Consider the following 16,138-nt stretch of genomic DNA (forward strand, 5'->3'; position numbering starts at 1 on the left):
AGCTGAGAGTCACTGTGCTTCACAACAGGCATTGCCTGGGGATGTACTACAGCAAAGACAATGCTGAGAAGGAACAGGGGAGAAAAAGGCCAGAGAGGCAGCCAGGGCTCACCTACACATGCAGCAGCTTCTGCACATCTGGAGACTTCCTGTCACCTCCTCTGCCAGCCCAGCTCCTCCTTGTCACCACCAGACAGGGAACAGCCTTCCCCAGGGCTCTGCATGCCCCTGCACAGCCCCATACCTCTCCCAGGCATCAAGCTGGGCTCTGCTGATTAACAAGGCAACTCTTTAATTAACACCTGACACCACTCCACAGCCCACTGGCTGCTCCTGTAATTATGCATTTCCCCAAAGAGCTGTGTCCTGGGGCTGGCTCCTGCCTGTCCTTACCCCTGCAGGGACAGACCACCTTGGTCCCACTTTGAGCAAAGACCTCCAACCCAACCCCCCCCTGCAGCAGCAAGGTACAGTCCCCACTGCCCGCACTCAGCCCCACAGGCAGCGGCCATCACATTTTGCTGGAGCACGTGGTTTCCTCATGGCCCATCTCCCTCTCCTCTTCTCTGCAGACTGTGAGTGCTATGGCCACTCCAACCGCTGCAGCTACATTGACTTCCTGAACGTGGTGACCTGCGTGAGCTGCAAGCACAACACGCGGGGCCAGCACTGCCAGCACTGCCGCCTGGGCTTCTACCGCAACAGCTCAGCGGAGCTGGACGACGAGAATGTATGCATAGGTGAGCATTCATGCTGCCTCGGGAGCAGCACTGGGCCTAGGACCTCATGCTGTGGGATGGGCTTCAGTTCAGCCCATCCTGAAGGCAACATGTCCACTGGGATGCTCTCAGAGGACAGCAGCTGTTAGGGTCCTGCAACCCACCAAGCAAAGCCCAAATAATATCTTTCCAACTGGGTTCAGATGCATTGCTGCAGCAGGGGCTGCCCAGCTCTGGGTGAGGGTGGTCCCGGGCAGCCATGCACTCCCTCAGGGCCGCCCCGTGGCACCTAGCCAGGCTTTCCCAAAGTCCCCAAGCCTTCTACGGGGATATAAGCAGGCACAAAGCCTGCGGGCAGGATGAGGACTCACGATGTTGTCTTCATGGCCAGAATGTAACTGCAACCAGATCGGCTCCCTGCACGACCGCTGCAATGAGACCGGCTACTGTGAATGCAAGGAAGGCGCCACGGGACCCAAGTGCGACGACTGCCTGCCCAACTACTACTGGAGACAGGGCTGCTTCCGTGAGTAGCTGACAGCAATGCAGGCAGCCACCCCGAGCCAGGGCAGAGGGAGGTGGGCCTGGACACGGGGGGTGCTCCAACGAGGAGGGGATCTCCAATGAAGGAAGGGGTCACCCATGTGGGATGGCATTTCCAGTGAGGTGGAGATCTCCAACAAGGAGCGCGTCCCTTGCCCACCCCACGATGCTCAGGGTGGTGGGCTGAGCTTGGTCATTCCTCCCAAATTTAGTGATTTAGCGGTGGGTTGTTAGAGTTAGAGTAGTATGGTTAGGTTGCGGTTGGACTCGATGATCTTTAAGGTCTTTTCCAACCTGAGCAATTCTATGATTTTAAATCCAAAACAGCTTTGAAGCCTGCAGCCCCAGCTCTGTTTCTCTGGCATTAGGACTGGTCTCACTCTGTAAGGGTTTGACAGCGTAACCCCTCAGAGCCAAAGCAGAAAGCCAAAACCCTCCTGGCTCCTGCTGCAGCCAAGAGGCTTCACCCCGCAGCCTAACTCCCACAGCATTCCCTCCCTACAGCCAACGTCTGCGACGATGAGCTCCTGCTCTGCCAGAACGGCGGCACCTGCTACCAGAACCAGCGCTGCATCTGCCCCGTGGGCTTCAAGGGGGTCCTGTGCCAGCAGTCACGGTGCGAAGCCGACAAAAAGGACTGTGACGGTGCCTCCAGCACTCGAGCCGCCATCAGCACCGTCCTCCTCGGCGCGCTGGGCCTGCAGCTGCGCAGCTGGGCCGAACTCTGAGGCCGGGAGGAGCGAGCCCAGCTGAGGCACAGCACTGAGGGACCGGGGAGCGCAGGGTACCGGTGGCTGTCCCCACCAGCTCCTCTGCCTTCCTTCACGCTAGGACTTGCACAACGTCTTTCGGCCTCTTTCCAAGCAGCTGAAAAGCAAGGGCCGACTCCTGACCACGGAACCAGGCGGGGCGGCCGCAGCGCAGGGACTGCAGCAGGGCCACACGGACACGGCCGTCCTTCCTTCCTCGCTCCACACAGGGCGACCCAGGGCCCTGGTGACATAGTGCCGCAATCCAAGGGAGTTTTTTGGTTTTGTTTTTTTTTTTAAACGATTAATTTATTGACTTTGGTATAGGCTGGGGTTTTCTTTTTCTTTCCTCCCTCTTAGCGTCCCATTCTGAAAGAGCCTCTCATGATAACGTCAGAGCCCCACACCACCATGAGGAGGGGGAAGGGAGGGAGGGAAGAGGGGACTCTGGTCCATCCCGCTGCATAGTCCCGCCGCCAGCCGGGCCTGGCCGCTCACATACCGTTGCCTACAGCTCTAGTTGCTGCATTGATTTTGTATCTCATTGCCGGGTTTTGTTTTCTTGCACTTACGGAGAACACAGGGGCCATTAGGCGTATGGTACATAAGGAGTGCAGTGTCTTATCCACACATTTCCGTATAGTGTACGGTTCAAATCCTCTTTTTTTTGGGGGGTAGAGACTTATTTTTGTTTGGATTAAATGTTATAAAAGAGCCACAACGTAAAGGGACATTTTGCCATGAGCGTTTGATTATGGTGTATCCTCCTACAGTAAAGCAACTATCAATTGCTGCTTGGTCGCCACGTTTTCCTTTCTGTGTGCACAGTTAATTACAGGTAAAGACTTATTTTTTTTGATTCATAACGTCCTCTTGTGTTTTCTGAGTCACTAGCAAGGTGCACCACACGGCGAGGGAAAGGGGAGGGAGAGAGGTTGCTTCATCACGGCGAGCTGTTAATTATTTCTCCTAATTACTTTGCTGAACTTAGGTTGCACCACTAACTGTAGACAATGAACGATATATTAAGCGCCGGCCTTGCGCTGAAATGCCATTTCCAAATGAGCCTGCAGCTGAAGAATGCTGGGCAGCCCAGGGGCGGTTCTCCAGGGCACCTCAGCTGCCCAGCCTCCCACATCATCCCATGGAGCTGGGGCCATGCTGCTCCTTGGCAGAAAAAGCCCTTTATAGTTAAGCATCTTCAACCAGCCACAGCCCAGGACTTCAGTATAGAGATTCTTATAGAGAATCATCATGGAGGAAGCATATGCAGCCAAGCATGTAAAAGAAGGCAGGAGAAACATGAGAGAAGAAACAAGGGGATCATCATCAACATAAGAACTTTAATTGCGTCGTACCCAGAGCTTCACTGAGCAAAGAAAGTGGGAGCCTATTTCGAGGGGGTACTCAGAGGTAGGGCAGAGGACTCAGTTAATCTACTATAGAGGAAATTAGGGTTAAACCCACCCTGCTGAGATCTGATCTTCGAGGGAGTGGGCTGACACAAGCACTTCCTCCCTTTAACACAGCCCTTTGCTGTCTGTTGCCATTGACACTTGCTCTTCCTTTATACTTTCTTACTGAGACATATTTCAAATCCTTATACGTTACTGTTCTTACAAGTAATAGCACAGAACAGACTGTAACAAGATCAAGGTCTCTAATGACATTTCTGGAAGGTGAAGCACACATTCTCCTTCCCCTGCACTAGTGTTTTTCTCCAGCAAATTAGATTAAGCAACGGAAAATTTACTACTTCACAAAGCCATATCCCAGACGAACTGCAGCCAGCAGATTCCCTGCAAAAGCACACTTATGAGATGCAAGTGGGAACGTGCCAAGCAACAGCAGCACTGAATTCCCATGGAAAATAACTACAGAAGAGCACTACAAAGCTCACAACAGCCCAAGAAGATTACTGAGGGTGACAGACCACTAAACTAAGCTTTTATGGGGGGGCTGGGGAGTTCCCCTTGCTTGACTGGGTGTTGTTTAGTTGGGGGGCGGGGGGGGTCCCTTTGTTTGCTTTTAAGACAAAACATCCCTGGCTTCCTAACTCAGTTCCAAAATGGTACCACCTCCCTGTGAACCCTGAATACTGCAACGTTCAGCACCTGGGCCTCTTTAACCAAAGCCTGACGAACTGCAAACAGAAGTAGAAAGCTGCGGGGCTAACCCTGCAGTAGCTGTATCAAAGGACACCTGAGAAACGTTGAAGGTGGTGGGCAGGGCAAAAAAAAAAACAAGAAAGAAAACACAAGTCTGAGCATCAGAGCTAGAAGAGCGAGCCCTGGTAGCACACTGGGCAGTAGATCATGCCTTCAAGCTCCTACATGAAGCCAGCCCCACTCGGTGCAGCTCCAGGGATCCAGCTCCTGCCCAATTACACAAAACAGAAACCCCTGCAAGACAGGAAACAATCACCTCTCACAAAACCTGGCATTTAAGAAAATAATGTAAATTTACAGAGAGCTTCAGCACTGCAAACCCATTAACTACAGACATCTGTTAGCACACGGGTGTTTACACCGAGAGAATCGAGCATTATTGAAATCATACAGAAACCATCACAGCAAGTACCTGCAGACCTGAGAGTCCTTCTTAAGACAGAGATGTTTGTGCATTAATGGAGAAGGTGCCCAATGAGCTCGGCACCTCGCTAGTGGAAAGGTGAGCTAACAGGTACTTCTCCTTCCAAGGAAAGCCACTCGTGCTCTTTCAAGAGGTTTCAACGTCAGCAGCCGGCATTTGATTCCTTTAAAAAAGTTTTTAGATGATACTCCCGTCTGCAAAAAGGTGACCTCTCCAAACAGCACAAGTAGAGCTTTCGATTTTACTTGTTTACCTCAAATTCTTCTTTAACTGTTGAAAGTACTGAAATCCGTGCAATCAAAAGGCCCAGACAACAAGAACTGCCTGATGTGATGGAGGACAGCCCCAGCTGTAGAGAAGCCGGCAGCAGTTGGGCTGCATGCACGCTTACATGCTCACCAAACAGAAGCATGATGCGTATGGTCCACGTGAGCAAGGAAAAAATAAATTCTGCCTGTAGGAACTTACTGGGTATGCTGGTTCTCCATTGGTTTTGTTTTAAAGGATGGGGAAGCAAACATCTCATCTCGGAGAGTGATTTGTGAGCCTGCATCAGCCAGTGGAAAGACAACCCATTAGTGGTAGTAAGTGGTAACAGTCTCACCAAGCATTTTTATTCTGTAATCAGCTTCCATGAAGCGTCCCAAATAAAGTATAAGGGAGGAGCTGAGCGTCGTAGTCAGACATAAGAGCAGATCTGGGTTCTGAAGAGATTTCCATTGCCATCTTCTCAGCGCTCCTGGCAGAGACTTGGGGCACTCGGCCACTGTCGTGCAGAAACCAGCTAGAAATTGCACGCTGATTTCAGATGCAGAGAGGAGCTTCAGACTGTCCTAAGGGCTCCTTTTATCATTTTGATTCTCTAGGTGTCATAACAAGCTTCACTGCAGGGTGAGACGTGTGAGGAAAGCCTAAGCTAACCCATTCTTAACACACTGCTGTTTTCTCCTGGCCTGCAACACAATGAAGGGCCAAGAGCTCCACCCCACCCTACCCTATGCAATTTCAGGGATTAAAGTAAAGAGATGGGAAACTCTCTCTGTAGCCAAGAAAGGAGTTCTTGCTTGGTAAAACAGTGAAATCGGGACAAAACGGGCAGCGTAGCGTACCAGGCTACACAACAAAGTTTTCTGCTTTTCCATGGTATTGAACATACTCAACCTACCTTCGTTTTCAGTTCTACTGCTATTTGCCTGGGAGCTGGTGGCAAATTAGTGGAGGCCTCAGCAGGCGGGTACACATGGCTGGAAGGTCTCATGTATCAGCAACATTCAACGCACAGGACTGCTTAGCTTACATTTATTTGTATTAAAGAATAACGCATTTGGCTCGTTTCCAAGCGTCTTAAAGACAAGAAAGGAGACCTAATATACGACTTGGGAATGGACTCGTTGTGGCAAGAGACCGTATTATATTGTTAACATTATAAATTCCATTTACAATACAGCAGCCATTTCATCCATCATTTATTCATGCAGACTAGAGAGAACGCCTTGCATTTTTAGGACCGCAGTTCTGCTTACTCCTGGCATTGTCACAGTCCATAGGCTGTGAATAAAGAACCCACCTCCAGCTGTTGGCCGCTTCGGTCTCTCCATTCTATAGGCGAAAAGTAAATTGCAGCACCTCACCACACTTCAGTAACTACAAAGAAATACAAATAAAAAAAGAAGTCTCAACTCTGAAATCATTGGGTTTCCACATCATTTTTTGGATCTCACCTGAGGCTGGAAATGTTTACGCTCGTTCAGGGTTTGGAAACCACAATTTTTTCTGGGCACAGCTCAGTCTCCCAACTCACGTGCCTTCACTTACTGGACACGGCTGCTAATTAGTGGCTGCACACAGCTCATCTATGAGAACTGTAACACCTCACGCCTCACCAGTACTACCAGCACTGAAACATGAACAAAGACAGGAGACTGGGAAGAGCTGCTGATGTTTTTGGGTCTTGCTTCGGCCTCCCCCTCAGCAGCACTGCACTGCTCCCATGACTACCGCCCACATCACAGATATCACCTGCTCTCAGCATTACTCAGCCATATCTGCCACTGCCACCACACCAAAAGCATAAAGCCCCCCCCCCCAGTTATTTTCTCCATGATAATGCTCCTGCAAACTGCCTGCCTTCCTCTGGTGGGTTGGCAGATATCTGCAGGTACAACCAGAAAAGGCATCCTCCCATAAGCGCTCAAGTGCACACTGTGTGTGCAATAGATACACAGGTAAGGAGAAGAATTGAATAGGAAAGTACTAGCTTAGATATCATCAGCATAGAGACAGCCCTGGTTTGGAGTAATGGCATGGAGTTACGCTCCACCTCTACCGGAAAGGCTGCTTTATGTACAACCAAAGGATGAACCAGACAAAAACCTTTAAAACCAGCCCCACGCTCACACAAGGGATTTTCCCCTCTTAATGGTGTCAAGGACCAACAGCATCGCAAGAGGAACTTCTTTTTTTGCACTGAGAATTCAGCTGCCAACCACCCAAACATATTTTATTCCAGATACACCCTTAATGGCACAGACTGACAATGGTAGGAAAAAACTACTGCTGAAAGATCAATGTGGGGGGTTGGACTTGATCTCTTGAGGTCCCTTCCAACCTCTGCCATTGTGAGCTTGTATCAGACAAAAATAAACCTAGTTTCCAATAAGAAAAATGTCTGAGCCACTGACCACGCCTCAAAGATGATTTATGGAAAAATACAGAAATTATGAAGTTACATGACTTTGTGCGTACATAATACAAGAAAAACGCAACGTTGAACACAAAATTCCTTGCGGCACGGAATAAGTACAGTTTCAGAAGAAAACACATTCTGAAATGCAGATTGCTTAAGCAGAAAGAAAACGAGAAGTCTTAAAGAGAAAATTCCCTCGACAAACTTCTATTTAATGGCCAGAAAAGCATCCTCTCATTCACACTGTTGCCAGCTTTATTTACAGAAAGGCAGACTACGTGGCTCCCACAGCTACAGGGCGTTTCAGCAGTTTGCAGAACAGGAGCCTTTCTAGTGTGTGAAAAAACAGCAGACAGGTCAACACAGCCCGGGCAAGCAGAGCCAAAAGGTTCAAAAGACAAAGGTATTTTTAAGTGTTCCTATTGACATAAAGGGAGAATCCACCCCTATGCGCTATCTCTAATGTGGGAGTGACAGAACTGCCCAGTCTGCGGCAGTAAAATAAGCAGCCTTCGTTCTCACACATGGTGTGCAACATCAAGGAAGAGTGACAGCAGTTTTAGAAGTGCATACACTGCTGAGAAGAAAAGGCCGGGGTTCACTGAAACAATTAAGATTGCAACACGGTGAATAACTAAAGCTGAACACCACGCACATTCTGCTTTCACTTCACAGGCATCTCAAAGGTCAGAATTCTCCTGTTATCTTAAATGCTCTGTACTATACAGCACAATGAATGGGACAGGCACGGTGACTAACAGCCTCCCAACACACCTACAATGCAGTTGTTGCTAGTAAAGCACATTTGTCCTGAGCTTGGATCCATCGAGCGTGCAAGCTATACCAGCATCAATCACCATCCAAACTGCTATATGATTTTTTTGTTCCGTAAGCCACTTGTGTCTCACTGAACTGGATCACACACCACTTTGGCAGTGGGTTAAAAGACCAAAGGTAGCACTAATCATTGCAATTAACGTGTCAGGTCAGAAACAGAAATAAAATTATGGTTAAACTCTGGACAGAGAAACCTAGCAGCTCATTCGCTTAGGGAAAGCCACTGCCATTATGGAATGCACCCCCACGTGCTGGTTAAGTGTATGTTTTTCAGTACTTCACCCTACCAGAACCTGCCCCCCAGTTACGTGACACTGCTTCTATTTCAGGTGCAAGATTCACTTACCAGAGCTCGCTCACAAAGGTAACATTGATGGTTTCTTTCTAGGTCTTAGATCATCAGGCCACAGCAGTCATAGTACAAACAGCCCTTCTCAAGTCGGAGTTAGAAAGGGACAGCAGGATACCAGCCTGGCTCATAACACACTGAATTTGAACACAAGTGCCTGGAGATAGCAACCTGGCTTGCAAGCAATATCCCAACTCATGTTAGTGTAGCAAGGTACCACATTCTTGAGCAGAAGTGTGCAAGACCGTCTCTATGCAAAACTACACGCACAGGAAACATTACTGTTCACCTGCTTCAGACAGACGCATTGTATACCACAAGAAAAATTAATACTTCATTCTTAAGAGAAATAATTCCACTTTTATTGTGAAATGTTAATGATGAAAGGATTGCTTTCTTAAAAATAGGTGTTGTTTTCCTTCCCCGCACCTCATTTTACTGGTTACTTCTTCTTCATCAACAGCGAAAAGAATCCAGTAATAACACTTAGAATGAACTGCTTCCCCTTTTCATCTCTAGATCTCCAAGAGCTATATACAAAGAAACTTAAGTGTCATTATCAGTAAGTGTTAACTAGATCTTTGACTCAGATTCCACAGTCCTGTTGATTATTCATCACAAGGACTCACTGGGTTCAAACAGACCTCCCAGGCTTTAATCTGCAGTTTGTACTGCCACTGCAAGAGGAAAAGGATTTCAGCTGACGAAGCAGCAGCAAGAGCAAAACTCAAGGCACATTTGTATAAATGAAAGCTCTTCTGTTCCTATAAAAACAGACAATAAAATACACAAAATAAGTAGAATTCTCTTCATTCAACCAACGTACATCTGCCTTCAGCCTTCCCTGAGGCACCAGTGGGACACGATGAAGACTCATCGCTACCACGTTACCAACACTCACACTTTGCTATTAAATAAATTAGACTTACTGGTACAAAAGGAAAACAATCTGGCTGCTTTTTTTTTCCTTTTTTTTTTTTTTTTGTTTTGGAAAGGTTAGGTCTGGATTGTTTTTTTTTGTTGTTGTTTTATACTTTGCTCTTGTTCTTCATTAAAAAAAGCACATAGCTAAGAAATCTGCATTTGCACAAGGAAATGAGAAGTTACATTTGCCCAATTAAATCTTAAAATAATTTTGCATACTGTACAAATATACAACATTTACAACCTTAACTTCCTAGATGACAAAATTCACTGCTGTTCCAAGTAATGCAACTCTCCAACTTTTCTCTTCAAAAGCTCTTCACTGCCAGATACACAGCCCCTTTTGTAACTAGAGACATTTAAAATGATGGACCTACTGACAGTAGTAGTATCACTGCAAGGGAGTTCCAGGTGTACTAAATATTTTAAAATACATTCCCTTGCTCGATAGAAATCTGGGAACAGATTTTCAGTAATGAGCCAACACTGAAGATATTGAAGTCAGTGAGAGGTCTTTCTTCGCTTGGCACTGTGCGAGTCTGTGCTCTCTGATGACGACTCTGATGCTCTCCTCATTAAAGTACGTGGGTCTTTGTTCCACTTACTGCTATTACACTGACCTCTTTCACTGATGGCTTTCGAATGGTGTTCTGGTAATGGAGCTCTCCTGTCACCCTCCAGTTTAGCTGTGTAAGGCAGCTTGGAAGGCATGTCACACTGTCCCTTCGTTTGTTGGTGTTTCTTTGAATGTTCCGTTCTGGAAATCCGATCCCTGGCAGCTGAGGACCCATCCGGACACTGCTGCAACGTTGACTCTCGTTTGCTCTGGGCTGACTGACTGATGTCTTTCGAGCCCTGCTCCTTCCCTTTAGTTTCAGTTCTACTGGCCATACTTGCCAGCCTTGGGTCCCGCAGTTTCTCTTTATCAGCAGGGAGTGCTGCAGCCTCCACTGGTGCAGAGATGCTGGCTCGCCGGGAGTCTGCAACCTGAGCTCCCTGTGGCTGCTGGGGCATTCTCCTTCCTTGTGGCGCCGCATGGCCAGGACCAGCAGCAAGCTCCCGTGGTCTGCTGGCGTCCCTCGGATTTGCAGGCTCACCCACCTTCCTACTAGAAGAACAAGCCTCTGCCAGAGGAGCCTTCGTTGTCCCTGCTTTGGCAGGCAGCTGGCATGGGGGATTCTGTGGCGCTGGTTTGAGCTTCAGAATCTTAAGCGCATCTTTCCTGTAGCTTTTGTCTGACGTCTTGATAATTGCACCTCTTCTCTGAGCATCTTGAATCAACTTGTTCCAGTCTTTATTCTCCTTTACAGTGAAGAAGAAAAGAACCCCACCCACAACAAAAGAAAACATTTATCAGAAGGAAAACAACACATGGACAGAGGTTTTGGAGGATACAGAACCCCTTTAATCAAGGTACCTGACAACTGTAACGGAAACCACATAATGTTCCTTCTGGAATAGAAGGATCTAAACTTTCACTGGCGAAACAGCAATAGGCACTCTGGCTGCTGTAACACAGGGAAGGTTACATTCAGCAATCTGTGAACTACTCTTCAAGTGACAATTTCTGTATCTATGAAGGCCTAGAGTTCTTCCAGCGTTAAACATGGGTCTAATGCCCCCTAGTGATGTACCTAACACCCCTTGCATTGGAAGAAGAAGAATGCCTTATTGTTCTTGGTTTTTAAGTCTGTTCAAGAGTACTTCCTGCACATTTTGTAGGACCTTTATGATTTCCCAGATATGCATATCTGTTTCAGAAACGTCTATTTCAAAAAGTACAATCAAATAGTATCCTCAGAAACCACGTGACTAAACAGAGTAGAGTCAAAAACAATCTGAACATCAGGGGAATGTTTAGGGGTGTGTTGCAGTTTTTAATCATTTTCCTTGCTTTCCTTTCCATACAATAGGTGAAAGAACAGTAGGGATCAAGAAGGAAAGTACCTTTGCCATCACTCTATCTTGCCTATCCTTGAAGCCCCCATTCTTCAACTGTGAAGGACTGTGTTATAATTTAGTAACTGAAAATACTGACTTGACCTAAAAGGGTAGATTACAGGCAATCATTTGGTTAACACTGTACCTACCATGAGCGTTTTCAGTCTTCCAAGGATGAAGAGGCTGAATCTGGCTCGGGTAATTGTAACGTTCAAACGCTGAAGACTTGCCAGAAACCTAGGAGACATGACAAAATGAAGCTCCTAAACTACTTCTTGGCAGAGACTTGGTAAGAAAATATTCAGCCAAAGTGAAATGAAGACAACAGAAGAAGCCCCTGACCCGCTCCCAGATGCCACTGCAGCAGTCCTGCTTTACATGAAGGGCCTCACATGAACTGCATTTCCCTTCTTTCTCCATTGATGCCTTGCAGGGAATTCCAGTCCTTTCCAGCTCTTACTATTGGTGTTTCCTTTCTTAGTGCAAATCCCCTCTTAATGCCAACTACTGCTTCCTTAAACGTTCCTCAAAGTACAGAAGTCATCAACCTCACTTCACCTATCAAGACTTTAAGCTTCTTTTTGACTTGAACTGAAATAGATTAATAATATTTGGCATGATTAATGGAAAATTTTTCTACTGAAATACTGAATGTTGGACTTCAACATTTTATTTTAAAGGTGACTTGCACAGGCAGAATATGAAGAAAGACTTGCTATATCATGCTTCAAGATCTGAAAAGCATATTCCTTGCAAAAGAAAATATTCAAGTTGCAAGCATGAGATTACCTAGCCTGTTTCTGTGGGATCACAAACCAAGGTGCTGAAACCTACAAATAAATGTTAAATGTACTCTTAAACATCGATTTCTGTTAGGGCTTCTTTACATAAATCCCCAACAAATCTTCAGAGGGGAAAAAACTAAAACACCACTCCATTCATGAAACTAGTATTCCTCCTCTAATGAAAAAGTTCCCAAAATGCACAGCCTATTCTGTACTATCAAAGTTTGCACTTCAGAGACAAAGACAAGTTTCTGTACAACTTAATTTGAATAGATCCAACATCAATGCCTAATACTGTGGTGATTACACTGCTGAACAGCAAGTCCACAATACCTGCAGTAAAGACCGCAAAAGCCACAGAACCACACCAGAGAATTTGGCCAGTGCATGAAAAAGGACAGAGGCAAGAACACGAGCAGGGGAGCAGATCCAACAGCACAGATTATATACATCTACAGATCTTGCAGAAGCAAAAAAAAAAAAAAGGTGGTCTTGAAAGAACTTCATATTCTTAACAGCATTTAAAACTGAAAGACAACAAGAGGCTTGTCTAAGGAAAGGAAAAAATCCTTTGTCGTGTCTTGCAAGAGTTTTCTCCTCCTTTTGCAAGGTACTTTCAGAGCAAATTTAATGCTGGGCTAGCAACCTTGGAGACCAAAATACTTTGCTCAGCTAAGAGATCAGCAGGAATGGTGATGGCAAACTTTCCAATCACAACCTGCCAATGACACCTGACTTTGTAACAGAGATGTCCAAGTCATCAGTACATACAGCTTTTAAGGCACAGTATTGCCAGTTTTATTATGTAAATCTCCAGCACAGCAAGTTACAAAGTTTTGTTCTGAAAGACCAGATAGAGGTTATGTCCCAGGCCAGCCAAAAGTACTGGCAGGTTCTAGCTGCCTTCAGTTTCCAAACTCAATCAACTAGATTAAGACATCTTCAAAAAGCATCATTGTTTACTATACAGTTTGGGTCTTGTCTCCTTCCCAAAGCAGCATGGGTCAGCACAATTAGAAGCCCTTAATCTAGCAATTAGGAAATTAGAACCAGAAAAGCATAAATAGCTTAGTGAAATCTGGTGTGTGGAACCAAAGATTTCTGTTTATGTGAACAGCCTTCCCATAGATGAACTTAAAAGTGAATCAACTAGAAGGAGGCACGTTTCCACTGCCATCTCTAAATTGAAGCAATCAGTAAGTTACAGAGAACATTACTGCAATAAATCAACAACTGTGTAGCAGTCTGGAGGGATAAACAGTACACCTGGTATCCAGTTCCTTCTGTTTCAGACTGGGAAAAACCCACATAAACTATGAAATCTACAATCTTCATTCAAGACTTCCTGCATATCTCAACTCAGGCACGTTGCTCTACAAAGATACAGCTGCTCCGCATGACATTCCCAAACTACGTAACTAGTCTGCAGTACTTTTACAGACAGAATGCTCTATTAATAATATAATGATGGTGACCAAAAAAAAGTATTAAATCACAATACAGAGTAAAAGCTAAAAGAAAAGTGTTGCAGTACTAAGGAGCCTGCCAAAACTAAACAATGACGGGCTAAAGCAGACACGTTCATTCACCAGCATCTAATGCAGAACACACTTTTCCACATCCCTTTTGTTTGGGGATGTCAAACCACAAATGTCAATTCATGCATTGATTGATTACTGATTTTTCATCTGCTAGCTGTGGTGACTTGTGCTCTAATAACTTTTCTACTGGTAACGTTTAAAATATGATGACAATATCGAGAGTGTTACTGGAAATGAGACTTGCAAATGACTGGAGATGGACATACCCAATTGACCCTTTAGAGCTGTTTGCCCGGACACAAGTCACTATGATGCAATCTTTCTCTCGTCCCTGGAATGCATCCACTGTATCCACTTCTCCCGGGCTGTTGAAGAAAATATTGTCAAGCCATTACATTGTTAATTGGATCTTTAAGAAACACACTGATGCAAATGGCCTAAACTATCCTGAGCGATCAGCTGTCAAAACTATCCAAACTTAAGTTTCTGCTTCTGAACTTGAAAAGATTTAGTGTATGAATATAAAGCAAAATTTGCTTTTTGGAGGCCAGGATCATTGCTAAAAAGCTGTTTGGTTCCACATCGCTTGGAATTTTAGATTTTCTTTCACATCTGCTACACTCAAAGCAGCAATACACTCAAAGCACATAGACAAGCAATGACTGAGAAATGGTACAAAGAGACCACATTTGTTTTAAGAGAAAAGATTGGTAATGTCCTTCTTTAAAAGCATGACCTAAGTACAGATTTTGGCAATATACACAGAAATTTAGAAGTCTTTGCTGTCATTTTAGGAGGATAATCAAGGGACTAATATACAAGAGCCATTTCCAATTTGAAACATCATGGTTTATTTACCTGCTATTCTTATACACTCTGTCTAGCTCCTCTTGAATTTTCTTTTTCTGTGCACTGTAAGGTGTAATTATTCCGATGCGACGAAGACCTAGATCCTTCCTTTTTTCTTTAATTGTTCTAATTATTTCTAACACCAGTTTCACTTCTTGGGGATTACTAAAAGAGCTGAACAAGAAACGAAGGAAACATTAAAAAAAAATACATTTGACAGCTTCTGAATTTGACAGTTCAGCCCAATTGGAAGTGAAATTGAGATTCAAAGACCCTGCTTTGAACGTTTTGGAGCTTCCTTCATACAGATGCTCAAAGACCTTTACAAGCAGGCCCCAACAAGGTACTAACAATGAGAAATGTTAACCACGAAAGGCTATATGTTCTCTTAAAAATTATATAGCTTTGCTCTCCTTACAGAATATACAAAAGGGAGGACCAAGCCTGCCATCTTCTGGTCTTACCTCAGCATGCAGCTGTGAAGAAAAAGTACCTGATTAAAAATAAATAAATACATCAGAAACTCAAACCACCTCTCGAGTTAGCACAGACTGTAAGGATTCATCAGCATCTAGCAGACAGTCACAACAGGATTAAATCTATTTTCAGATAAATAAATGAAAACCCCATCCACCACCACAAATCAACTTCAACTTCAGTAAAATTTTTCCCATAAATCAAACCAAATCGAAAATGCAGTTCTGGCTACCTGATGCATATTGGAAACAATGGAGGAAAGAACACAGCTTTTCTGCAGGTGACTGATTCTCAGCACATGAAAAATTTGGCAGAGTAGATTGCAGGACTTACTCTTTGTCACGCTCCTCACGGCCATCTCCTACATCAAAAACGAGATAGGGCTGGAACGGCCACTCTGACGAACATCTGTTCTCTTCTGTTGCTCTGTAAATAAGTTTTGTCACTAGGTAACCATAAGAAACCGATGCATCATTTATTTCCACCATCATTTTCATAAAAGCAACCTTCAGCTTTTTTCCAGAGCTCTTAGTTTTCACTGTTACCTGCATATACTGAAACTTAAAACTCCATGCAGTAAGGAGTATGCTCATTTTAAGTGAACAAGTTACATACCACAGCTAGCACTAAGAGATTAAATGCAAATCTCCCATTAAGCATCTTCTCCCACAACCTCAAGAATTTTTAGGAAAAAATTCCTGATATGAAAAGGCTTATTTGAAATACCCTCTGCTCAGAAATCAGAACAGACCAGCTACTCACTTGTCAGTCTTTAGAGTCCTGCCATAAACATAACTGGATGGGAAAAGGCAGATGTCAGGGTGCATTCGGTACTGCACAGTCAGCTGCACAACTGGCAGACGTCGTAAAAGATTGTTCTGCACTTGCTCTTCCAGGTGATTCTGCAGGCGTGCCATTAAGGACTGACCAAAGCCATACTCCTGAGCTTTCTGTCAGAAGGAAATACAAGCGATTTCTGGGGAATTAGGTCTGAATTTCATGATAGGAATTAGGCTTTTTAGACTTGAAACTACTCGATATTTTGGTTTTGTTTTTTTTTTTTTAAAACACTGATGAAATGACAACTACTTGCACTTCATTTTTCCATTTGCATTTGTCCTTTCTGAAATACTGAAATTTTAAGCG

At 44.9% G+C, this 16,138-nt stretch overlaps 1 protein-coding gene across 4 annotated transcripts in view; it reads left to right on the forward strand.

Moving 5' to 3' along the window:
• Window positions 1-2,874, forward strand: part of NTNG2 (netrin G2) — a 39,855-nt gene extending 36,981 nt beyond the window's left edge. For 2 of the 4 annotated variants that reach the window (XR_002443623.1, XR_002443624.1), the window contains one exon: window positions 573-625. Coding sequence is in view for 1 of the 4 variants with exons in the window: in XM_021413977.1 (XP_021269652.1) it covers window positions 573-740; window positions 1,111-1,245; window positions 1,767-1,990 (527 nt within the window). In the remaining 3 variants the exon portion in view is untranslated. Of the gene's footprint in view, window positions 1-572; window positions 741-1,110; window positions 1,246-1,766 lie in introns of those variants that run through there. The other 2 variants (XM_021413977.1, XR_002443625.1) reach the window with 2 other exon arrangements.

Source organism: Numida meleagris, chromosome 16, assembly GCF_002078875.1.
Source record: "Numida meleagris isolate 19003 breed g44 Domestic line chromosome 16, NumMel1.0, whole genome shotgun sequence".
Lineage (NCBI taxonomy): Eukaryota > Metazoa > Chordata > Aves > Galliformes > Numididae > Numida > Numida meleagris.